The sequence below is a fragment of the Coffea eugenioides genome, chromosome 5, assembly GCF_003713205.1.
Source record: "Coffea eugenioides isolate CCC68of chromosome 5, Ceug_1.0, whole genome shotgun sequence".
Lineage (NCBI taxonomy): Eukaryota > Viridiplantae > Streptophyta > Magnoliopsida > Gentianales > Rubiaceae > Coffea > Coffea eugenioides.
This window is the reverse complement of record NC_040039.1, coordinates 24270696-24295559: the sequence shown is the minus strand read 5'-3', so window position 1 is coordinate 24295559 and position 24864 is coordinate 24270696. Positions and strand designations below refer to the sequence as shown.

The window sequence follows — 24864 nt, the reverse complement described above, 5'->3', positions numbered from 1 at the left end:
ATGTTGCATCTAATTCATGATTTTTGTTTTAGATTGTCTGCATTTTAGTTGTTACCTTTTTTATTTGTCTTTTATTTGCTAATTATTTGTCATATTAATTTTGTTCACGTTTTAGTTTTAGTTTTAGTTTTAAGTTTTAACGTAAAATTTATGAAAAAAAAAGAAAAAAAATGGAAATTGATGAAAAATGGAAAATTGTGCTTTGTTGATTCTAGTTTATTTAGTTTCTATCCAATGTTAATTAAATTATTTTTTTTTGTTGTTTTTGTTGTTTGTTATCTATTTTTATTATCAGTTTTATTTAATTAATTTCAAAAAATTCAAAAAATTCAAAAAATCACAATTCCATTTCTGCCGGATCACATTTCCTTTCCCCTCTAAAACACTCAACCTCCTCCATCCACGATTCATCTTCATTTCAGCCCCCAACTCCACTCATAATACAAAAACATATACATTCCACCAACCACACATTCCACTATATACCATTTCCAATTCACCACAATATCAGACTTCCATTTTCATTTGCTGCCGTGAGCTGTGAGGGAGCGGCTTCCTCGGGATTATCGACCGAGAGTGAAGAGCCGAGCTTCCCATTTTCCTGTCTGATCAAAAGCTTGAGCAAGGGAGGAAGTTGCGCAAGTTGCTTTCTTAAATTGTTCGCGAGTGAGTGTGAGAGATAACCGTGTGAGTTTTATCATCCTCTTCCTCACTGCCTAGAGCTTCCATTCCTTTCTTCAACCTCAACCATCTGCGATCATCCTCCATTCCATTCCGCGTGCAAGCTTGAGCAAGAGAGGGAGTTGGCGGGCTGCATTCCTGTGCTGTCCGAGAGCTAGCCGAGAAAGAAACATTGCAGCTTCTTGTTGCGTGAGCTGAGCTCCCAGCTGAGGTAAATTCTAGACTTAGGCTAGCTAATTATGGGTAGATGAAGCTGTTTAAGAGCTTGCATGTGAAGTTTATGCTTCCGGATGATGAAAACAAAGCATTAGAAAAATCTGATTTGGAAGGAATGGGTTTGCCGAGAAACTGAAATGGAAATGCAGCTTTAATTTTGTTTCCCTGAGGCAATCTGAGCTTATAAATGTGATTAACTAACTTAAGACAAGATGATTAAGCTTTGCATGCAGCTCATTAGCTCGGTTAAGCAAGAAATAAAAATGAACAAGAAAATCTGCTGCATGCAAGATCATCCGAGAATAGCCGAATGAATTTCTGGATTTGTGGATGTTTATAGTTGCTGTCCGAACTTGATCTGAATTAGAAATGATAGTAATTTCATTAAGTAGCCTTGCATGTTAGTTTTGGGTACTTAACACAATGATTCAACCGAGGTAAATTCGGATTTAAGACCAACCAAGTGCTGGAAAATTTATGTGATTTGCCGAGGGAGTGAAACTGGAATTTGCAGTTGTTTTTGGGAATTTTTCTCTGGAAAATAATGCTTGGAAATGCATGAAAAATGTTGTTTTAAGTCTTGTATGACATTCAGTAGTAAACCATTTGAACTGTGGGCAAATTTGGCCAAAATTGTTGACACATAGCTGCTGGAAATGTTTCAATTTATCCGAGGAAGGGAGAAAGAATTTTTCCAGTTTTCTTTGGGAATTTTGGGATTCCAAATTGTTGCATTTAAAGTTTGACAAGCTGTAAAATGTTCCACACTTGTTGATTTCACTCTAGAATATTTTAAGAGGGTCATGCATGCGATTACTGTTAAGATGATATCCGGAAGTCTTGTCTGAAATAAGAAAAGCTGCGCTTCATTGCTCCTGTTTTGTTCATTGGCTTTGTTTGCGTCTATAAGAAAGTTCATGTTTGGGGACATTCGATAGTAATGGGGGGGCAAATTCCTTGCATTTGGTCTGTAAATGACATATTGGTAGAGCTTGTTGGAGTGTTTGCACGCAAATAAAAATTGCTGCATTTTTCTTCTTACTGTTTCTTTCCATGGCTGTTTTCTGAGTTTGTACTTCAGCTGCATGCTTAATTGTGTTTTGAAGGGAGGAAATGGAAGGTTGGGTGTTGAGTTTGAGTGTTTAAACATCTAAAATATTTGAGCTGGAAAGTGGATTTCAGATTGCCAAAGCATTCTACATGAATGTCTGTCCAGATTTTCTGTAATGCATTAGCTCCTTCATTGTTCTTGTTTGTTTGGAGTTGAGTTAAGCAGCTTGTTGTTTAGTTAGAGTTAAGATGCTGGTTTGAGAAATATCTAATCAAAGCTGCGTGTTTGAATCAAAAATCTGGTTTGCATGATAAAAATGAAAAGAAATGTCGTGGCTGGAATTTGCTGAATGCATAAGATTCTTTATGTCTTTGCATCAGTTTTCTTCTATATTTGGGTTTGTTTGAATTTTGAAATTGTGTGTTATAATGCTTAGATTAGCTTTGAATGTTTGGTTGAAAGATTTTTGATCAAAAATTAGCGTTGAGGTTGATATCCTTGCAAGAAGAAGATTTGCAGCAAGCTTTGAAGCAAAAATGCAGCAAGCTTGCACTTTCCGTTTGCAGAAATCTTCTTGAGTTTGCATGAAAGATTGCTGGAATTTACATTATCTCATCATAATTTGTTGGCTTGTTGAATTATGTGTTAGTTTTTAGTTTAATGCCGATGGCTTTGATTGATTGGTGAGATGTTAGTTGCATATTAGGATTGTATTTGAGAAGTTTAGCATGTTGCAGATGAAAGGAACCAGCAAAACAAAGAGATTTACGTAGCATGCATGAAATATATTCTAAAATTTGCACTTTAACCCCTCAAGTTTCCTTTTGTTCCCCTATGACCCAACCAATTGAATAATGTCCTCAATTTGGTCCTTGGCAGCTTTAATTTTGCAAGTTTTATTGCTTGTTTGCTTCAAATAATTACCATGCTTTGTTTAAATTGCACTTCATGCATGAATTTAAGAGCTTTATGACCATGTGAGCCCGTGTTTGTATGTTTTCTTTAATTTTTCCAAATAAAGTGGTACCTTGACCTTTTTATTGTTTTGAAACCATTTTCACTTCATTTGATTACCATCGAAGGGGAGGTATATCTAATCATTTATTTCTTACTTTATTTGACTCTACGTGCTCCTATGTGTTATGTGTGAATTGGCATGATTAATTTGCTTTCCTTGCCTGTCTTTAGCTCCTTTACTTTATTTACTCTTGCTTTTAGTAAGTTATTTTTTTTAATGGGGTATGTGTACACCTCTTGGCTTGTAATAGTTAGGAATTTAATTATTTTATTCCTTTTCCCCCTTTTAGATTGTAGTAGGTTCTCCCTAATGTAATAGATAGGGCTTGGAGGAGCATTCAATGAAGACCTATCGAAGTCATGTGCCTAGCTAGCAAATGTAATAGTTAGGGCTTTAATTGTCTTATGTGTCTTGCATGCTTAGTTGTTACGTGTTAATTTGCTTTATTAGGGCCTTGCATCTAGTCGAGCATGCTAAGTGTTATGTGCTATGTGTTTACGAGTGTTTGACATGTCTACTCGCTTTCCATGGCCATGAAAGAATGTGATGAATGAATGAACGTTTCCACTAGTCCAACGCTAGTCGGAATTCATAGAATGGGCTAGTCCAACGCTAGACTCTTAGGAATTTCCCCTCGTTAGTACATGTTTGCATGTTCATTACATGTCATGCATTTTTCTTAGTTTTATCATTTCGCATGCCCCTCTAATCCCTTCCCTCTCAATTTAGGTTTTGCATTTCATGCTAGTTTATAGGGGTTCATTTGCTTGAGAATCCCCTTAAATATGGGATATAGACGAGTGTGGCTTTTTCTAAGCCTTAGCACGCTTGTATTCCCTCTATAAAAGGGCAAATTGAGTCACGATTTAGGTCTTCCCGTACCCAATATGCATGAATTCCCTAGGCTCATGCATTTTTAAATCCACTCAATCATTTTATACCCCCATCACACTTTCATTTTTCCTCCCATTTTGCACACGTACACCTTTATGTTTCTTCACTTGCACACGAACACTTTTATCATCACTTGCACACATGCACTTCATATTATCATTTCACATACCGTACCTTGCCCACTCACGTGCACATTTTCCTTTACATTTTTATTGTTTATTATTACTTTTTCAAACTCATGTCCTCACATTGCATACATGCATTCCATTCATTTGCATCCCACTCGCATTATTCGTGACTTCTTCAAAGGATCGTTATTGGGCTTCACAATTAATGTGATTGGTACCACTCAACCTTTGAAGAGAAATTTCCCCCAATACCCCTAGGTCTAGGGTTTGCATTCATGTAGTGCATCCAAATGTAATAAATTCTTTGGTTAAAACAAGAAAATCTTTGATTAAATCATGCAACTAGCCTTGGCTAGGTCAAAGGGGTGCCTTGGATTTTATCCTTGCCTTCCCCTTTGTCAAATGTGACTCCCGAACCTTTTTCTTTGGTTTACGTAGACTAGGAGTCGTTTAAAAAGGGTTTCTCACTACTTTTTCCTATTTTTTTTTTAAAAAATACATTTTTTAGGTGACTTGGTACACCTTAACTCATTACCAAGTGGCGACTCCGTATTTAGTTTTAAAAACCCTTTTTAAACTATAATTTTGGGTCAAATCGTCGCATTCTCAAACCCCCATTTAGACCCATTTTTCTTTTAAATCACAATTCATTTTTCAATCACAAATTGAGTAATTAAAAAATACATTTTTAAATCATTTATTCATTTTATCAAAAAATGGGGCGCGACAGTAACAATGAGTGACGGAATGAAAAGAATGCCGAAAAGCAATCAATTCATCCAGCTCTCGTTGCAATCCCTATGGGAACCTACTAACCCCCTTAACCATTTGGACCAGAAGTAAAGAGTCCGATTCCAAGTGCAAGCAACAGAAACCTCTCGTAACACACAGCTTAACTCCGAATAACAAAGCTTTCAATTCTGAATGTAAACTCGATGTCTCACCCCAATAACCCACGGAACCTAACAAGAATATTCCCGCACTATTCCTCAACACCCCCCCACCTCCACTCCTTTCCGGATTACCCTGAGAATAACCATTGGTGTTCAGTTTCAATAATGTCGAGATCGGAGGGATCCACCTAACTAAAGTGACCTTAGTCGGCGTCTTCCAACCTACTAACGAAGTGTAAAATCTTGGCCACGAGTATCGCCCCACTCCCATGTCCTTGAAATGCACCTAGAGAATATCACAGAGATCCGAAAGAACAAAGCCATGTACCTGCATGGCCGATAGCACCTTCCCTTCCCACACCGCCACATTTCTAGCTTTCCAAAGGTGCCAGCAAATCAGCGATGGCAACACCTGATAGACCAATCTAAGCCACTTGTTCTTAGCCGGCCGCAACCACCATTGAATGACTGCATGTTTTACCATTGATGGAGTGGCAAAGTCCCCAATCTCGACTTGAAATGACTCCCAAACCTGCCGCGGGACATCACCAGCACAAAATATATGATCAATTGAATCCACCCCTGGATTTTCACAGCAAGTACAGCGTGATGGCCCGCACACACCCCACCGCTGCAACACCTCCATCACCGACAGTCGACCAGACGACATCCTCATCATAAAAAATGAGATTTTTGCTGGCAAAGCTGTTAGCCAGATATTAGATGAAAATATGGAAATATTGGAGACCTTGCGAACCAAATTATACACAGAAGAAATGGAAAAAGAGCCAGAGATATCCAAATCCCACACCATCCTATCGGGCTGCTTAGAGTAAACATCAGGAGGGGTTATCTGTAGAATCATAGGGACAATACTTTCCGGAAGCCACTGAAGAAGCATTGGAATGTTCCAGTGCCCATTCAAGACAAAGTCCGCCACTATCTCCAAAAATCTCGACCCGTTGACACAAAGACTTGTATCTTGTTCTTTTCCATATATTATTACTTAATCTCTTCTGATAATGTCTTCCAATATCACGCGATGCGATTTACTGGGGATCTTTCTAAAAATCCTTTTGACTCTTCATATGATAATTTATTTATAGAAATAGCTAATCTTAATCCAATTTTACATTTATCTATCACTTCTTCTATATTTTTTACACAGTTTAAATCTAAAATGTTCCAAAAGGAAATATAACTTCAGGTGTGATCCTATCTAAGTGTATAACCTTCATTGTCTAAAGGGATAATTGTAGAAACCTCCCCTGAGATTTCTGACATTTGCACTGACCTCCCCTATCAATTTTGAAATTGCATTAACCTCCCCTAGAAAAAGTTGGAACTAATTTAAAAGGTAAAAGTGTGTGAAATTACTAGAGTACCCCTATTGGATTTGACTTTACCAGATGAAAGGTTTGAGTACTTTCATCAAAACCAACGTTTAATTTGTTAAACAAATTAAACTAATCAAACTATTTCTGCATAGTTAAATTAATTAACTAATTAACTAATTATCTAATTAACTAATTTCTATTTTATCTAATTAACTAATTATCTAATTAATTAATTATCTAATTAACTAATTAACGAAGCAAACTATTTCTTCATAGTTAAACTAATAACTAATTATCTAATTGTTAATAGTTATTAACTAATCAAACTATTTCTGCATAGTTAGACTAATTAACTATTAACTAATTATCTAATTAACTATTAACTAATTAACTAATTAATTAATTAACTAATTTCTATTTATCTAATTAACTAATTAAATAATTATCTAATTAACTAAAGCTGTTGTCTGTCCGAAACTAACAAACTATTTGCATGTTAAACTAATTAACTGCTTAACTAACTAACTAACTAATTATCTAATTAATTAATTAACTAATTTTTGTTTATCTAATTAACTAAAGCTGTTGTCTATCCGAAACTAATAAATTATTTGCATGTTAAACTAATTAACTAATTAACTGCTTAACTAATTAACTAACTAATTATCTAATTAATTAATTAACTAATTAGCTAATTTCTATTTATCTAATTTACTAATTATCTAATTAACTAATTAACTAAAACTGTTGTTTGTCTGAAACTAACAAACTATTTGCATGTTAAACTAATTAACTAATTAACTAATTAACTGATTAACAGACTATTTGCATGTTAAACTATATGCAGTACGCATTACCTATTTAAAGTATCGGCTCTTTATGGGGATTTTACTTTCAAACATTTAATTTATGATAAAAATATCAATATTTGTAAGTAAAATTCAAAAAGTGTTACAAAAAATATCAATATTCTTACTTTCAAATATTTAATATATGGCCCTATGCCCCTCCCTTTTTGTAAGAATATTACTGTAATACTTTTTGAAAGTAAGAATATTAAATATTTGAAAAAAGGGAGGGGCATAGGGCCATATATTAAATATTTGAAAGTAAGAATATTGATATTTTTTGTAACACTTTTTGAATTTTACTTACAAACATTGATGTTTTTATCATAAATTAAATGTTTGAAAATAAAATACCCATAAAGAGCCGATACTTTAAATAAGTAATGCATACTGCATATAGTTTAACATGCAAATAGTCTGTTAATCAGTTAGTTAGTTAATTAGTTAATTAGTTAAGCAGTTAATTAGTTTAACATGCAAATAGTTTGTTAGTTTCAGACAGACAACAGCTTTAGTTAATTAGATAATTAGTTAATTAGTAAATTAGATAAATAGAAATTAGTTAATTAGTTAATTAATTAATTAGATAATTAGTTAATAGTTAATTAGTTAATAGTTAATTAGCTTAACTATTAACTAATTAGATAATTAGTTAAGCAATTGTCAAGCAAATAATAATTGTCAAGCAAGATGAGGGCAAAATTGGAAGAAATGTTTTATCTCACTTCTACAAATAATTTTTTAATGGGACATCAAGCTGTCAGGGAGGTTTCTGCAACAAATTGTTACTGTTCAGGGGAGGTGAATGCAATTTCTAAACCTAGAGGGGAGGTCAGTGCAAATGTCAGAAATCTCAGGGGAGGTTTCTGCAATTATCCCTTGTCTAAATAGTCTTTTTGTTTTGCTATATTCATTAATGATGAAATGAAAGACTTTTCTAAACCAAGTTCACGCCTAGCATATGAAGAGGCAGGTCTACTGGATGAAGGTATATCAGTTATATTTGGGTTTATTTCTAGTTTCATATACAATTTTATATTTATCGTCAAATTATTAAGTTTATTACCTATATTTTCTATTTCAGAATCTGAGAGATAAATAAAGTTATTTTCAGACTCACTCATTTTATTTTAGTAATATGCTTTGTTAGGTATTCTATAGCGGTCATATTTTTTTTCAGTAATTTTTTTCTGAATTTATTTTCTCTAGTTTTTCTTTAATTTTTTTGAATTCCTTTCTTTAAATCTTATATATGTATAACATTGTTTTTGTATTACAAATAGGTCTTTCTCTATTTTTAAATTTTCAAGTTCTATTATTTTGTAGTTACCCAAATTCATGTGTGCGTTCTTACTAAATGTAAATTTCGATTTGAAACAATCTTTTCTAAGTTTCTTTTTTCAATATCTAATAATATATTTAATGCTTCTAATTTATTTCTTCAGAGGAATATTTAACAGTAAGTTGTCTTACCTTTTCAATATCTAATAATATATTTAATGCTTCTAATATTATTTCTTCAAAGGAATATTTAACAGTAAGTTGTCTTACCTTATTTATTTTAGCATTAGCTGCTAGATCTTTACTAATAAAATTTTGACATTCTTGGAAATATGTTATTCTTTCATAAGAATTCATGGTGGATTTAAATGAGTTTCTCTATAATGATTAGTAAAGCTTTATTTAGTTCTGCATATTTATTAGTTATTAAATATTTTCATGTTCAGCATCTCTTAAGGTCTTATATCAATCATGGCAGGTAACTGGATTATAATTATACAAAGTGACATAAACCCACCTTTCTTAATAATATGTAATTCTTTCATTTAATTATTTTAATTAATATGCGAATTCTTTAATAAGAAATAACATCGAATCACAACATTTTAAAGAGATGGATAGTGCCAATCAAAATCGTCAAATTCTATTCCATTATCAAAAATATCTAATAGGTATTGGGTTTGCATCAAATTTTTCATCAGAAATACAATCACCATTATTATTTAAGGGAATATGTAGATCATTTTTGGGAATTGTGGGATCATTTAGGGCACCGCTACAGAGAATGAAGACAAAGAATTTTTTGTGGGACTTCAGTTTGGTTTTGAAGAAGAGCTCTTTGGTCTGTTGGAACTCATTGAGAATTTTGTGAAGAAGATGGAGCAAGATTAATATGTTTGTCTTTTAGTCCGTTAAGATATGTTGAACCTTTTGTGAGTTTTGACCCGTTGAGATCCATTGAGTCTTTTGCATCCTGGTTCGTTGGTGGCTCGTTAGGGTCTATTAGGATTTTGGTAGTTCGTTGAGATCCGTTGGGACTTTTTATGGAGAAGGTGAAGCTTGTTTGCCATTTGTTTGCTATTTGTCGATATTAGATACACGCCAAGATGGGTGATTTGTTGAATTTGTCTTTTTATCCCACATCAAAAATTTTATAAAGAAATATCTCCTCTTGATGATTATAAATATAGTAGATTTAAATAAATTTAATTGTGCTAAAGGTACCGGTCCAAGTACCATATACACCAATTCAAGAGAGTTTTAAAGGACCCACAGCCCAATTAGAGAGGAGTTGGTTAGGTATCAAACCAAAAGAACAAGTCATGAGCTTGGAGCCATTCAACATTTAATGCTAATTAGGCTCTTTTGTATTTTCAGTTTTAGGTACCTTTTGAGTTTAAAAATTATTTCCTAAATTTTGTATTCTCTCTTTTGTACTCTCTTTTTATTCTTCTGTTATTGTCATTATTGAATTGCCGAGAACTCTATTATTCTCGTTGGTCAATTTCCTGGGACTAGACCGAACAGATAGTTTTTTTGATAGTCCGTCTGGGCAGCGGTGGCATTGGTTTTGTAATCTTCAATCCCTGCGAACAGGCAATTCATAAGTTATCCAAGAAGATTTTAGTGGATTCTCCAGTCCATGCGGAAGCTTTAGCTTGCTTGGAATTAGTTGTCTGGGCAAGGAGGCTTTGTTGTAATTCCCTTGTCAGAACTAACTGTATATTGTTCCTATCCTTCATAAAATACAGCTCCATTAAAGTTCAGTTTCAGCATGGCTAAACCTGGAGCATGCCATCAAATCTGCAACAATTTGCTAAGATTTGCTGCAGTGATGCTTCACCAGCCCCACTAGCTTAATTCTTCAGGTAAATTAATTCCAAAAAGCACCTGTTGCAAAGGATCCTTAATCTGACCACCATGGACCCGAGCATTCCTAATGGATTCGATTTTATCTAAAGTTAATTAAGGAACAGAGATGCAACTAAAAAGATAGCAAACTAGAAAATAGAATAGCTAAATAAAATTAAGAGGCATTAAATTTGTCTAAAGAGATCAATTTCAGAGTTAATATTTAGAATAATGGATTAAAAATTTATCCAAAACATAATAGGTGGGGTTCATCCTTCTGTTCTGTGTTCTTTCCAAAGCTTATATATCACAAATTCCCTTATTATGATCATGTCTGCTGCTGCAAAATAGAATAACGAATAAAAAAAATTCAAAAACTAATGATGTGTACAAGTACAACGGTAGCTGATCTAATTTAGAAGTATAAATTTCAATAGGTACTGCTTAACAACATGATAAATTCTCACCTACTTATCTTCAATCCTTGGAACTTAACAAATTGATTAATTTTTTAAACTCCAGCACCAGCTTTTAACACAACTGACATTCATAATTAGCATTAATTTCTGCAAAAACAAATTACAGTCATCTAGAGCAAAACAGTTCTCTACATAACAGATGTCTGTTGTCTTTGATGCTACTGATGCTCTTTAAGAAAATTAATACAATGAAATTTGACCACCATCTTGGCAAGAAAAGCAAACAACGGTAAGAAACTTCTCTATGCTCCAGCAAGCTGAATTAGAACGAAGACCTTTTCTGTAGCAAATTTGGCAATTAAAGCCCCTGTTATCTTAGAATATGGACATGTATGGTGAGTTATATCAGGTTTTTCCCTTCCTTTCCCCTCGTTTTGTGTCTAAACATCAATTACATGTTAAATAAATAACAGGAAAAGATAAAAGAAAAGAAAATCAGCACACTCAAAGTCATAAGTTTATGGGAAAATGTACAACCTGATTAAGTGCCTTCAAATTTACATTTTTTTTGTTAGAAGGCCAAAAAAAAAAGAAGGGAAAGAACAGACAAAATCTGATAAATTATGGAGTCTTTTAAATAGAATCTCCCATCCTATAAAAAAAAATCAAGCCCACTGAGGCATAAAACAAAAGTAAGTGTAGATATACCTCTTGCTGTATAATTTGAATTGTAAAATTTCTCAATTGATCTCTATCCAGCTACAATTTCAAGTCTAATTTGTGCAGTAGATTACACTGCAAGTACCATCTACCTCTCAATCTCATTTGTACATCCTGGTCATAAACTCAAACATGCAAACCAATAAGAACCCAAACCATACTTGCTATTTTCTTTTTCAATGGGAAATACTTATTTAAATGATAAAAGACTCTAAGGCCTTGTTTGATAACTCAATTCAGCACTCACACTTAATGGAATTCAAATCTTAATATGTTCAGATGCGTTTGATAATCAAAATTAAAACATTTGAATTATTTAAGTGATACTGAATTTTCTAGGCAAAACTTGCTCCCAAAAATAAGTGATAGGCTATTCATTTATCACTTATTGTGATACACACTCAAATATATCAGATTTAGTACCTAAAATTTCAATAACGTAATAGATTCAAACTTTAGATTTCAGTTTTCAGTTTTATCAAACATACTTTAAAGATAAAGATATGCATAAGTACAACCACTATCTAGCAAAAGAAAATGTAATGTCAAATTGGAACATAAGTGCCTATGAAGTCACATGAGCGACACCCAAGAACCCAACCATTCTCTAGCAGCTCATTCCACTTATACTACAATCAAACTCAAAAGTCATTTTATCAGCTTCAAGTATACATAAGAACAACCACTGCCTAGCAAAAGAAAATGTAATGTCAAATTGGAACACAAGTACCTATGAAGTCACATGAGCGACACCCAAGAGGACAACCATATTCCACTTTATATTACAATCAAACTCAAAGTCATCTTATCAGCTTCAAGTATCATACCTTCCTTGCCAGTTCTCTGTGTTGAGGCAAAAACAAGAGCAACAGAAAAGAAATAAAACACTAAATACAAGATAAAGTAAGCAAGTAACATTACATACAACCAAAGAAAACCTGTTAAACTAAACTGAAGAGACGGTTAAGGAAAAAAGCATAAAACAGTTTCTTCATTTATCTTTCCTTTGCCAGAAACAAGGTGTACATTTAAACAATCCTATTAGCTTTCACTATTCCTTTAGCAAATTCAAATTGGAACAAATTAAAGAAGATCAACGATGCAGTTATTGAGTTGACTCCTCATAATTCCAACCTATTTTGGAATATATTTGTTTAACTATGCAAAATACAGCTAGGGAGTAAAACCACCTTAAAATGCATTAAACATTTACCATACTAAAAAGGGTGCAAACTCTAAATCCTACAAACAAGTCGGGAACAAACTCATGGAATGAAGTAATATTGTGCTGTATTGCACAAGGGCCAATATGATCTTTTCACCAGAAATCCTTCAAATATAAACAAAACCCATCAAGTAAAATTAGTCATCCAAGACGAAATCTTCAAACTTGAACTTACAACACTGGAATTTCAAACTAATAACAAAACTATAAGGGACAAAAAAATCTCAAATCCACATTTGCACCTTTCATTATTTTTGCTTAAATAAAAACCTTGTTTGGGATGTTAAGCTATCACTTCTTTTTTATCACCATTTTTTTTTAGTTTCAGAGTAAGATATAAAACTCACGCGAGAAGAAACCTTCTGACATGTATCAATAATGGCTTGAGTGCTTAAAGTCAAGGAAAAATCTGGGAAAAAAAAACTACGGGTAAAACATACAACAAGAAAATAATAAGAAATTATGGTACAAAATGTTTACCTTTACATGATTTCTACCCTAAAAAAAAAATTAAAAACCACTATATTTTCAACAATAAATTCTAAAAAAACCACAAAAAAAAGAACAAAAGGAAGGCGAAATCAGTTTAAAAGGCAAAAAAAAAAAAAATCAGATCATTCCACATCTTAGATTAGAAGAAGATGAAAGCTTCTCTCTTCCGTGGTTAAACAGCCAAAAAAGAAAAGATAAAATCATCAATAAAAATATAATATATGAGTGTGCATATATATATATATATATATTAAACATCAGCAAAAGGATAAAAAAAATACCATGATTGTATTTACAAATTATTCAGATCGGATGATGGAGATGGATTAGTCATCTTCCTAATTCAGCTTAAGCAGCTTTTCCTCTGTTCTTCAAGAGAGAGTCGGAGTGGGTACAAGTATCTCTAGGAAAAAACTTCTTCGTTTGTTGATTAGGTAGATTGGTTAGAAGAAGATCAGATTCAAGGGGGTAAAAGAAATTAGGAAGAAGAAGAACTAAAGAAGAAGAGAAGAAAATGATGCGACTGATTTTTGGGAGGAGAGAGAGACAGATTTTGATGTCTTGAGGCCAGAACCCAGTAAATTCTCACCAAATACCTAAAAATCTGGAAACACGTTATTTGGTAAGAATGCCAAAAAAAATAAGATGCATGAGTGGCACATGAGAGACGACTATCCTTTTGCAACCCCATTCCCACTTTATACTACATTTTTAAAGACTTTCCTCCTAAGCTGTTGATATATAAATGCTTTGACAAGACCACACAGCTTTTGAACAGTCATAAATTCAGTAGTCTCTCATCTCCATTTGACAGAGTCATCTGCTTCTGACCTTACCTTCAAACTTACCAAAGTATCTGATAAAGCATAAACAATCTTATTGCAACTTAGAAAACTCTACATCTAATTGGCTTTCACAAGCATCCAATCATTCACTACCATGACTTCATAATTTTATAAGCAAAACCTTCACAATATTACTTGTTAATTTTTTGTAATACTGAAACAACCATCCCTTTTCCTGTCAAACTTGAGCAAACTTTATTGAAGAGCAGATGTCAATTCCCCACTGTCTAGACTGTAGTATTCTTCTTTCAAATTATAATTACTCATCGAGTCTTTTAAGTGATTCTTGGCATAAAGTTTTCAGTAGATACCGCACAAAGTTTCTCATTACCTGTCAATGTCTTTGAAAATCTGTCACACACAAAAACGCAATTAATTAGATCTCTTCAAAGTATACATTACAAAAAAAAAGGTACAAATGTTGGCATCTATTCTTTTCCTTGCTCTCCTCTCAGGACACACTAAACAAATGTTTCTCACATTCAAATTTATCCATTGAAATGCAAAATTCAATATGACAGTGCAATCAAGAACAAGCAACACGATTTACTTGAAGGAAAAGAATGAAAGCTTACCTATGTTTTCTTAAGAGTACTTTGGCCATTGACAACAAGAGGATACACCCAGAATGCTGTGATTACTCAGGAGCAAAGAACATGACTACTCCCTCAACCACCTATTAGTCAACATTGTGTCCATGGAAAACTGTAAATAATTTTCTATCATGGTCCTATATTAAAATCTTCAGCTTTTGTAATTAAACAAGGGACCTCCTGAGGAAGTTCACAAAAGTCACATGGAAATGTGGACTTGAAAGCCAAGGTGTTGTCAAGTACCTGATAGTGTATGGATCAAAAGAGTAAATGTGGATATGAATCATTAACAAATCTAAGTCCATGACATTCATTTGTAGAGAGACATGATCAATCAACAAACATTTCTTTTAAACTTTAACTGCAGTGAAAGTTTAAAAAAGAGAACTGGTGCAACACCCAGTTTACTTCACCAAATTCTTTTGGCACTATTATGTAAATGCAATAACATGAAAATAATTATTCATGTCCCTATGAAGTGGACCAAATCTTGAATGGAATAGCAATGTGAGAAAGTCAAACTAAGTCACCAAATTATTTTGGTGACGTTGTGCAGTACCATGAGCTATACCATGATCTAAGAGTCAAATACATGTTATTAGAAATTATAAGCAGTTGGATAACAGTTGAGATTCCAGTTCTCTGAGATTAGAAGGGGATTTCAGGATACAATAATGAAAGCTTGGCAGGAATGGCTGGAATATGAGAATGTCGGAAGGAATGTAACGAGGAGGAGCCCTAATGAATCAATAGACCAAAGTGAGGATCAGATTCCCCGAGGTATGGACAGAGATATGATTGACATTGACTTAGCTACACACTCAAGTTCCAAATTTGAATCACTTGGGTTTGGAGTGGTAGATATGGACTGGAGGAAACACGTCAAGGCTAGTTGGGCAATCAATGAAAGGAAAAGTGGGAACAGCATCCAAGATGAGACCGAAGGACTGAAACTATCTATAATTAAAGCTATTGAAGCAGGATGGCATAGGATTCACATCAAACATGCTCTAGCAAACAACTAGTTCACAACTAAAAGCCAAGAGGAGTCAAGATGCTAACCTGACTTCCATGCTCGAGGACATCAATATGCTCAGTTCTTTGATTCACTTCTGTTCCTTCTCTTTTGCTCCTAATAGGAAATAGTATAGCTAATAGATTAGCAGATTATGTTTTAAACATTAACCAAGATGAGGAATGGTTTAATACCTTCCAGCTGTGAATATGGCAGTTTGATCTTTTTGTGGCATTTGCTCCACTAACTCCACACTTTTGTAGCCTTGTTTACAGTAATGAAAATTGACTTTTGATCCCAAAAAAAAAAAAAACAGTTGAATGAACACTAGAAGAAGACTAATTAAACAAGCAACACAATGCCATAAAATGAAGTCAGAAATTGCAATTGATGAGGGAAAAAGACAAAAGGAAGAGGAAAGTTAGAGGATAGGCTCAAAACCAGTTTATGTAGTTAACTGTGTGATTCTATCCCCAATTTAGACCTATATTGCTGTGCCCTAAACTATTAAAATAATGCGTCCAGATAGCCCACCTATTCAAAGAAATAAACACATAAAAACTGCACATCAGATTGTGATCAGTCGCTAATAACAGCAACCAATCCATTGTTACAATGATCTAGATGCATGCTGTGCCTTTGCTGTTTCCCGCAGAATAGCACCCACGATTGCTGCCTGCTCAAGACACTCAGCCTTATGCAGAGAGTCCATAAGAACAATACATGTTTTTGTGTATATGTTGCAACCTCTTAACCTAGTCTCTTCAAATAGTTGGTAAGCTTCCAATGCCCTATTTGAAATGCTTAACCCTTCTATCATAGTATTATAACAGGCTGAATCAGGTACACCTCCATTTGCCTTGAACCTTTCAAAGAGTTTATCAGCTTCTAGTATATTTCCGGCCTTTGCAAGCCCAGATATCATAGTGGTATAAGTAATCAGTTTGGGTTTTAGACCTTGCTTCTGCATTTCCTGCCAAAAAACAAAGGCTTTATTGAATTTTTGCACCCTACAAAGCCCATTTATGAGAATGCTGTAAGTTATTGAGTCTGGACTGCAATTCAAGTTTTTCATTGAATTAAAGCAGACAAGAGCTTCATCTACTTCTTCAGCCTTCACGAGAGCATCAATCAAGCAGTTCCAAGTATAAGTGTTCGGCGTCAAGCCTTTTTGCATCAATTCTTCCATAATCAGATATGCTTCATCAATTCTACCCACCTTCCCGAACCCATCTACAAGGCTACTGTAAACCACCACATTTAACTCCACACCTTTGGATTTTGCTTCTTCAAAAAGCATGTAAGCTTCATCAAGCCTGTCAATCTTTGCAAGCCCATCAATAACACTACCATAAGTGACAACAGTAGGTTCATGACCCTTCACCTTCATTTCCTCCAGCAGTTGATAAGCTTTATTGACCTTTCCTGATTTACAGAATCCATCAATTACCGTGTTATAAGCAAGGGTGTCAAGAATACACCCTCTTTCCTTCATTGTATAAAATAACTCGTATGTTTCGCGTGCAAAGCCTGCTTTTATAAGACCATGAATCAGAATAGAATAACTCCGCACATCTGGAGTAAAACCCAGATTCTTAATTTCCTGAAACAAAGCTCTGCCTTTCTCTGTCTCACCAGCTTTGAAAACACAATCCATATAGGTGTTAAGGAGCAAAAGATCAGGGCCAACACCTCCAGAAACCATTTCTTTGTAAATCTTGTGCCCATCTTCCTTCCTTCCAGACCTGAAAAAGTTCTTAATCAAGGATGTATAAACAACAGCATCAGGAGCCTGATCAGAATCTAACATCTGCTCATATAACCTGTATGCATCATCTACCCTGCCATGCCTACCCAAGCCATCTATAAGAGAGCAAAATGTCCTTGTATCTGGCATACAAAGTTTGTGGTCCATTTCTTCAAAAATAAAACAAGCTTCATCAAGTTTCTGAGCTTTACACAAACGGTCAATCATTATATTCACAGTCAATACATTGGGAAACAAGCCTGAAGATTTCATGGCATCTCGAACATCTAAAGCAGCTCTGTACTGTCCTTCCCTGCAAAGCATGTCAATGATGATATTATAAGTTGTGCGATTAGGTGCTGCATCTTTTTTCATCTCCTCAAAGATCCTTAATGCGTCATCAACTTTTCCCTTCTTCCCAAGGCAGGTTAGAAGAGAATTGTATGAAATTACACTTGGTATGGATCCCTTTAACCTTTGCCTTTCAAGTAACCTATATGCTTCATCAAACTTTCCAGCAGATCCATATCCCATGATCATAGTGCTATAAGCATATGCGCATGGTACTGCCCTATTCTGCTCCATCTGTTCAAACAGGTGCACAGCTTCATCCAGTCTGTTACCCTTGCAGAGAACACCAATCATACTCGTATATGTAACTTCATCAGGTACGAATCCATTAGCTTGCATCTCATGAAAAAACTTCCAAGCCATATCCACCTTACCCACCTTGCCAAAGCAGTTTATACACACATTATAGAGAACAATGTCTGCATCCAATGAGTTGCTTTTCATCTCCTCCAAAAGCGAGAGAGCAGCATCAACTCGACCTTCCCTGGCAAATACTCGTATAAGAGTCGTAAATAAATGAACGCTCACTTCATAACCTAATTCTTGCATCTGAAGAAAGAGTGCCCGCATAAGATCAGGTTCATTAACAGTACATAGGGCACCAATCAGGGTAGTGTAAGCTGAAAATGCAGGGCGAAACTTTAACTTCCTCATTGTCTGAATACAATCAAATGCTCCCCTTAATTTTCGAGTCTTGACATAGCTATCTATTAGCTGAATACAGGTACTGTTGGATGGGCCATACCCAGCAAGACCCATCTCTTCCAAAATTTGTTCCACATGATCAAACCTCTTACTCTTCACGATTACCATGAGAAGCCTATTGTATGCCTCCGGACAATGCGCTTCGTCAGTTTTCTTCTCAACCCACCGAAAATAGTTTAGTGCTTGTTCAACATCTTTCAGCCTCCTTAAGACTCCAATAACTAGTTCTGAATGACGTTTTTCATCATACGTAGATAAAGCATTTTCAACTGAAGGCCCCCAAGATCCACTCTCCAGGATCTGGCACACCCTGTCCGCTTCTTGCCATATACCCTCTGATTTTCCCAAATATTCTTGGTTAACCCCATTTCCAAAAGAAGCTGATCCACCATCCTGATTGCAAGGTCCATTACTTGAAAATGACAAGCTCCTGTAAGAGGCAATCACACGAAAGCATCTTGAGGCAGACTGAAACATTAATCCTGCGGTACCAATTATGATCAGTGAGCTACCAGAAACAAACTTAGAGTTCCAGTAAATCAACAAACTCATGATTAAAGAAATAGAAAGAACGGGAAAACATTCAGGAATTAAATGAATTCAACCAGCATACCTAGGTTCGCAAAAAGTGCCATCATTCTTGCACTTTTGAGCTTTAAATAAAATCTCTGCAAAATAATCAATGCACTGAATTTCTCTTTTAACCATGCTTCAAAAATTCATCATCGAAACTTGGCAGGCCATTCTGATAACGATACCCTACAAGTCGGAGACTCCAAAATCGGTGACTGAGGACAATTCAGGAAGAATCAAATGAGTAAAACATGCAGCCTAATTGTCTAAGTCGACCAATTTCAACTCAGGATCAAATCAAAAAACATTTCTACTTTACTAAAAGATTAATGGAAAGACTATGACAATCCGCCAAGAACATCCCAAGAACATTGATAAATTTGAAGTCTATTGGATAAAATCATCAGAGTAAGAAAAGTACAGCAAAAACAATAAGAAACTAACCTGCATACAAAATCTCTAGCTGAAACTTGTCTCCTTCAAGACCCTTAAAAGAGCAGCAGGTAGAAAAAGAGGGTGAATGAGAAGCACGAGTATAGCTTGCATAAGGAAGAAGAAGAACGCGAAGGGCTACTGAGAATGCTTCAGGGAAGGAGAAGGTTACCAGGGGAATTACGAAAGAAAAAGAGTAGTGGTGGTACTAAACTGGGGTGGCTCGACTATATCGGAGTTTAATGTCTTGTTCTTTAGGCCCGACATGAGATGGGCTTTGATAGGCCGAACTAAAATCAATGGGCATTGGTACTACTTGTTTTAAGCGCTATGTAGATTCTGGGAATAAAACTAAAATGTCCCCTTGCAAGGTGTAATATTGAATGTTTATCTAAAGGACTAAAAATATACTATAACGTATTATCAAATATCTTATCTTACTATAAGATAAGTAGAGGTCCAAATTTACTGTAGCAATTCCCCTTATTGACATGTGGTATTATGGGTGAATTTTGAGTTTTCTTTTTTGCTTTCTATATGGATTTGGTATTGTCTTGTGGAGTTGGCATTACTTTAGATGTGTTCAATAACCCAAATTAGATTGCATTTAGCATATCTTTATAAGGTTGAATTATTTTGAGTAGACTTTTCAATATCTACATTTTGAACAGATATAATTCAATTAGAATTTATATTTATTACTATTCACATTAACATTTCAACTTATATTTGACAAATTAACTTAAGATTTAATTATTTCTATTCGAGTTTTCAACCTTATCATTTAAAATATATTTGTCAAAATAAGTTATCATATAAAGTTAATGTAAAGCAAAAGATTATTAATGTAAAGCAAAATTGATTCTATCCTATTATAAAGAACAAGATTATTATTTCTACTCAATGCAATGTACATTTATCTGTATCAATTTTATTTTGATTTGTTAATGTCTAAAATTTTTGGTAACACTTGACTTTATGTTTATTCATATTTTTATTGTCATTTTAGGATACACAATTGAACTAACATCGCCACTTAATATATTATATATTTTTGTTATCAATTCCATTTTAATTCATTTATACGTTTGGTTCTTAAAGTTATCAAGAAGCTCTTAAAGTTATCAATTCCAGTTAAGAGTTGAACTAACATTGCCACTTAATATATTATACATTTTTGTAATCAATTCCATTTTAATTCATTTATACATTTGGTTCTTAATGTTATCAAGAAGCTCTTAAAGTTATCAATTCCAGTTAAGAGCATTCAAGAAGGCAACTTAGAGATTGTTTGGTTCTCCAGTTTTTACTCTGGTTTGTTTGCAACAAAGTGAAAAAAAAAGAAGCATTCTTCAACCACTGCACTTTTTGACAATCACCTAATCAGATTAGACGATTGCTTTCTTTCTAAGAGTTAGGTTGTACTTCATATAAATGTCAACCTTTTGATAAGTTATCAGTTGTACTTCATCTTTTCATAACCATTAGATTCAAATACAAAGTACTATATTAGCTTTCATAAACTACCTTTTTAGACGAAATTATTATCAACAAACAAACATTGAATAGTTCAGCCTTGAGTAGTACAGTCCACACTACTACATTCATTAATAGCTGCTGTTCTGCTTTATTTCTTTTTTGTTTGCACATAGCAGAAAGAAATCTTCCTTCACTATCTTGCTTTCTAATCGTTTGGTAATAAAATTTTTCTTAGCTTTTTCTTCATCACATATATGCATTTATATCTTATTGTAGTAACACATAGTTTCTTTTACATGTTTCCTGTTTTCATGTTGCAGCATTGCCTTCAGTATTGAAGATTTTGGCTTGGACCATCACTTTACTTCAGGTTAGTCATATTACTCATAACTAGCCTGCCTAATGTTTGATAAAATGCTCGTTAAGTTTACTTGATATTTCCAAATTTCATAAGCATTGGTAGCTGCTTACTATTGAATCATATATATTGTGTGCCTATGATTGTGAACTCTGGTAATGAACTTTCAAACTGCTTGGTCTAAGCTGATTGTTCATATGCAAGATTTAATGCATAACTAAGATAATTGATAGCCTGTTTCATTATGAGTTAAATTTTGACAATCAAAAGAAAGGAAAAAATGAATTAGACAAACATAATTATTGACTCAACTGACAAAGGATGCAACGACAAATTTTATGCGAACCAATATTAGGAAATTGTAGCATGCAAGTCCAAGACCAAAATTTCAAAAGTTCAATGGCAAATAGGCTACTACACACAGTTATGCCATGATGTCTAATTTACAACACGTTGCTTTTGTAAGCTTGCCACGTTTAGGTAACCATTTAGAGAAGAAAAACTATAGAAAGCTGGCTTACCTTAGATGGAAATAAAAAAGATTGCGCTTATATCATTTTCAAATGAAGAAGCAATCTTCTACTGAACCAGTAAACATTTCTCTATTAGATATTGATAGAGAACATCTGCAAGATGCCTCTGAAGCTCAAAACAATGATGGTATTAGGCTTACTAAAAATAGGCAATAAGCATATATTAGATAGAACTCTAAAAAGTTTTGCAATGAAACTGTCTAGCCTACTCAGGCTATTTGTACTAGGAGCATAACCATATGCGAGAGTATATCCAGCCATCAAGAAATTCTGAAAACATTGCTACACCTATGGACCATAATAGAGGTAATTCCTTTTACCACTCCTCAAAAATTTAGTGTATCATCTGCTTGGTATCATATTTACTAAAATTATGATCTTGTGATCTTATGTGTCAAATCAATCATTGCAAGATGAAGCAATGCAACTGTCCTATGAATGGCAAAACATATGCCAAAGAAAAAGAAAACATTTAGGTTATAGTCAATATTTTGTACTTTATCTTAATTAAAAAAACACCTTACTATAGAGGTTTCTAATGCAGTCAATTATTATTTATTGTTTTACTTTAGGAAGCACTCCTAAGAAAGGAAGAGATTTGTTAGACTATATAGTTGACATTCTTGGTATTCTACCAAAACAAAAGGACTATTTACACTGTGGAGCCAAAAAGTTTTACTCAGAGATGGCAAACTTTTGTTGTGCTAATGGCGATATAGTCCTCATGCAGAATAAGCTTCCAGATATTTTGAGAGAACTCTTAACTTCATCTTCTGAGGAAGCGGAAACATTTAGGTAGTTGATTAGAACTTGCATTAATCACTTTGGATTCACATCTTTTGGCGTTAAATGTGATAAGAATCTTTCTAAACGAAACAAAGGAGTGTATACATTTAAAGTACAAGGATAAGTGCATCATTTTCTGAATAACTTGACACTTGCTAGCAATCCAGTCAGTAACATGCAATTGTACTTTCATGATGCTGAAAATGAGCTTTATAACTGTAAGGCCGCCTGTCCAAGGCTATTAGAAAATGTAATAAAAAAAATCATGATTGTCCTTGAGAACAATCCATATGCAAAATTTTTTAGGGGCTTAAGCAATGTTCCTAATTTAGCTAGCTATAAGATAATTCTGCGTACTCTGCCTGGTGTTGACCAGAGAGTATACAATAAGCCAACTGAATCACAGGTGGCTACTTTATGAGTAGAAGGCGAAGAAAATGGTGAAAACAGTCGGCATAATATTCAAGTATATACTCATGGTGGATAGCCACGAAATATTGAGTATTACTACACTTGTTATGATCCATTACAATGCCCATTAATGTTTCCCTTTGGAGAACTTGGATGGCACAAAGATATTCCAAAGAGAGGAATAAAAACAAAGAATAAGAAAGATAAGACAAAGAGAAATTCATCAGATCTGGTCTCTCTAGCAAATGCTTTCACTATTGATCAATTACTTCACAATGAAGAAGCTGGTGAGTACAATCAAAAGTTATAAATAGTATACTATAATATAACTTACGTACATAGCTATTCTAAATAGTGTATTAGTTTTTATATTGCAGTAATAGGTACACTAAAAGACGATCCAAATTTTGTTTCACTCAGAGAATCTAATGCTTATAAACTTCAAATTAGAGATTGAGATGAATCTTTTCTGTTGCATTTTGATCGATTATTGCAACAATATGTAGTTGATGACAATGTCAAAATTGAAACATAGAGACTTGACTTTTTCAAATCACAACAAGAAGAAATTAGAAAAGAATTTTTGAATGGCATAATTGACGTAGTGGCATATGGAGACACTCGAGGATCAAATATTGGTTATCGAGTTTGTGAGGACTCATGTTTTATTTCTTAAAATAGTCATTTTTATAATTATTTACCTTAGAGTTAATTATATTTTAGTTGCATGAATTGCCCTTAAATTTTACTTTATCGCGCGCGAGTCGAAAGTTCGCGTAAGTCACGCCAGAACGACTAAGTGGAGATTTGAGAAATTAATATTTGACTAGTAAGAGTGAGAAATTACAGTGTAAAAGGAAGTACCTTGGAGGATTAGTACATGAGTGTATCAAACCCAAGAGAAAGAGGTTGTACGAAACCCTATTCCGACGACTATTCAAAGTTGACTTTAGGCAAGCTTAATGCCTACTTTTCTCTCCAATCTTCCAAGACAAGCCACAACTCTCAAACACTCTCTCTTTCTCCTCTGCATTTGGCCGAACCCTCACAAGGAAGAAGGAAAGAAAAACTCCATTCCATCTAGCTTTATTCCACTCACAAATCTTCCACCAAATCGCATACTACTTGGAGTACCACTCTATCTTGGAACAAGAAGTAATCTTGTGGATTTTCTTAGAGAATTTTCGGTGAAAAAATCTGGTATTCAACTAGGGTTTAAAGGGTAATCACTTCACCTCTTTAATCTTTCCATTTCTTCAAAGTTTAGCTATTAATCTTCATGGGTTTGAAACCCTAACCGCGTTATAGGCTAGCAGACTTGAGGAACCATTTATTTCGCTTTTAATCATAGGCTAGCTGACTTGATGAGACCTCTAGTAGCTGACTTGAGGCTTGATTTTTTGATTATGGTTCTTTATGTGATAAATGAGATGTTTATGGCTAGAAAGTGGAGAGAAATCGAAGGAAAGTTGTGAAGGCAAGCTGGCCGAAAATTCTGTCCATGTTGTTCTGTTTTTATTTCAAAATTTTGATGCTTAGTTGGCTGTGAAATTGATAGATATATGTTGTATATTGTGTGTACAAAGTTCCTTTCAAAAATCGTATCGAATGGTTGCACAAAACTTGAGTTTTGGTAAAGATTCAAATCTAGAAAACACCTAGCAGGGTACTCGGGCAGTGGTCCTTTGTCCGAACGTAACTCTTTGTACAAGATTCAAAATTGAGTGCCATTAGCAGCATTCAACACTAGACATTCATAGTTTCCAACGGTATAAAAATCCCCTGCTAGTTCGTTTTGAGTGATCCGTAGCGAATCGGCAAAGTCGGCTATTCTGTTTTGACTGTCTATTTGAATGAAACTAGGAAGCTGCATCTTGTGGCTCGATTTTGTCCCACTTGTGAAAAGATTTTCAAAATGATGTCTTCTGATAAATTGTAGCATTTTGAACCTAGTTTCCAACTCCATAAATCATTCTCAATTT

General features: G+C 34.2%; 2 protein-coding genes and 1 long non-coding RNA gene across 5 annotated transcripts; all 3 read right to left on the bottom strand.

The window, feature by feature from the left end:
* Nucleotides 1-5167: 5167 nt before the first annotated feature.
* On the bottom strand, nt 5168-5782 carry LOC113771277. The gene has a single exon (XM_027315877.1). The coding sequence runs from the start codon at nt 5780-5782 to the stop codon at nt 5168-5170; it is 615 nt and encodes a 204-aa protein (XP_027171678.1).
* A 6080-nt stretch (nt 5783-11862) lies between these two features.
* On the bottom strand, nt 11863-15790 carry LOC113772174. Its single transcript, XR_003468494.1, has 4 exons — nt 15702-15790; nt 15555-15624; nt 13336-14575; nt 11863-12180 (listed from the first exon to the last, which is right to left on the bottom strand). It is a non-coding gene; the product is annotated as an uncharacterized LOC113772174 (long non-coding RNA).
* An 81-nt stretch (nt 15791-15871) lies between these two features.
* LOC113772582 (pentatricopeptide repeat-containing protein At3g06920) lies at nt 15872-19485 on the bottom strand. Of its 3 annotated transcripts, none has more exons than XM_027317210.1 (3): nt 19328-19485; nt 18924-19098; nt 15872-18792 (listed from the first exon to the last, which is right to left on the bottom strand). In XM_027317210.1, the coding sequence occupies exons 2-3, from the start codon at nt 18946-18948 to the stop codon at nt 16118-16120; spliced, it is 2700 nt and encodes an 899-aa protein (XP_027173011.1). In that variant the 5' UTR covers nt 18949-19098; nt 19328-19485; the 3' UTR covers nt 15872-16117. The 3 variants fall into 3 exon arrangements, with proteins under 3 accessions (XP_027173011.1, XP_027173012.1, XP_027173009.1); XM_027317211.1 differs by having other exon boundaries at nt 18924-19083; XM_027317208.1 differs by having other exon boundaries at nt 18924-19069.
* Between the last annotated feature and the right edge of the window lie 5379 nt (nt 19486-24864).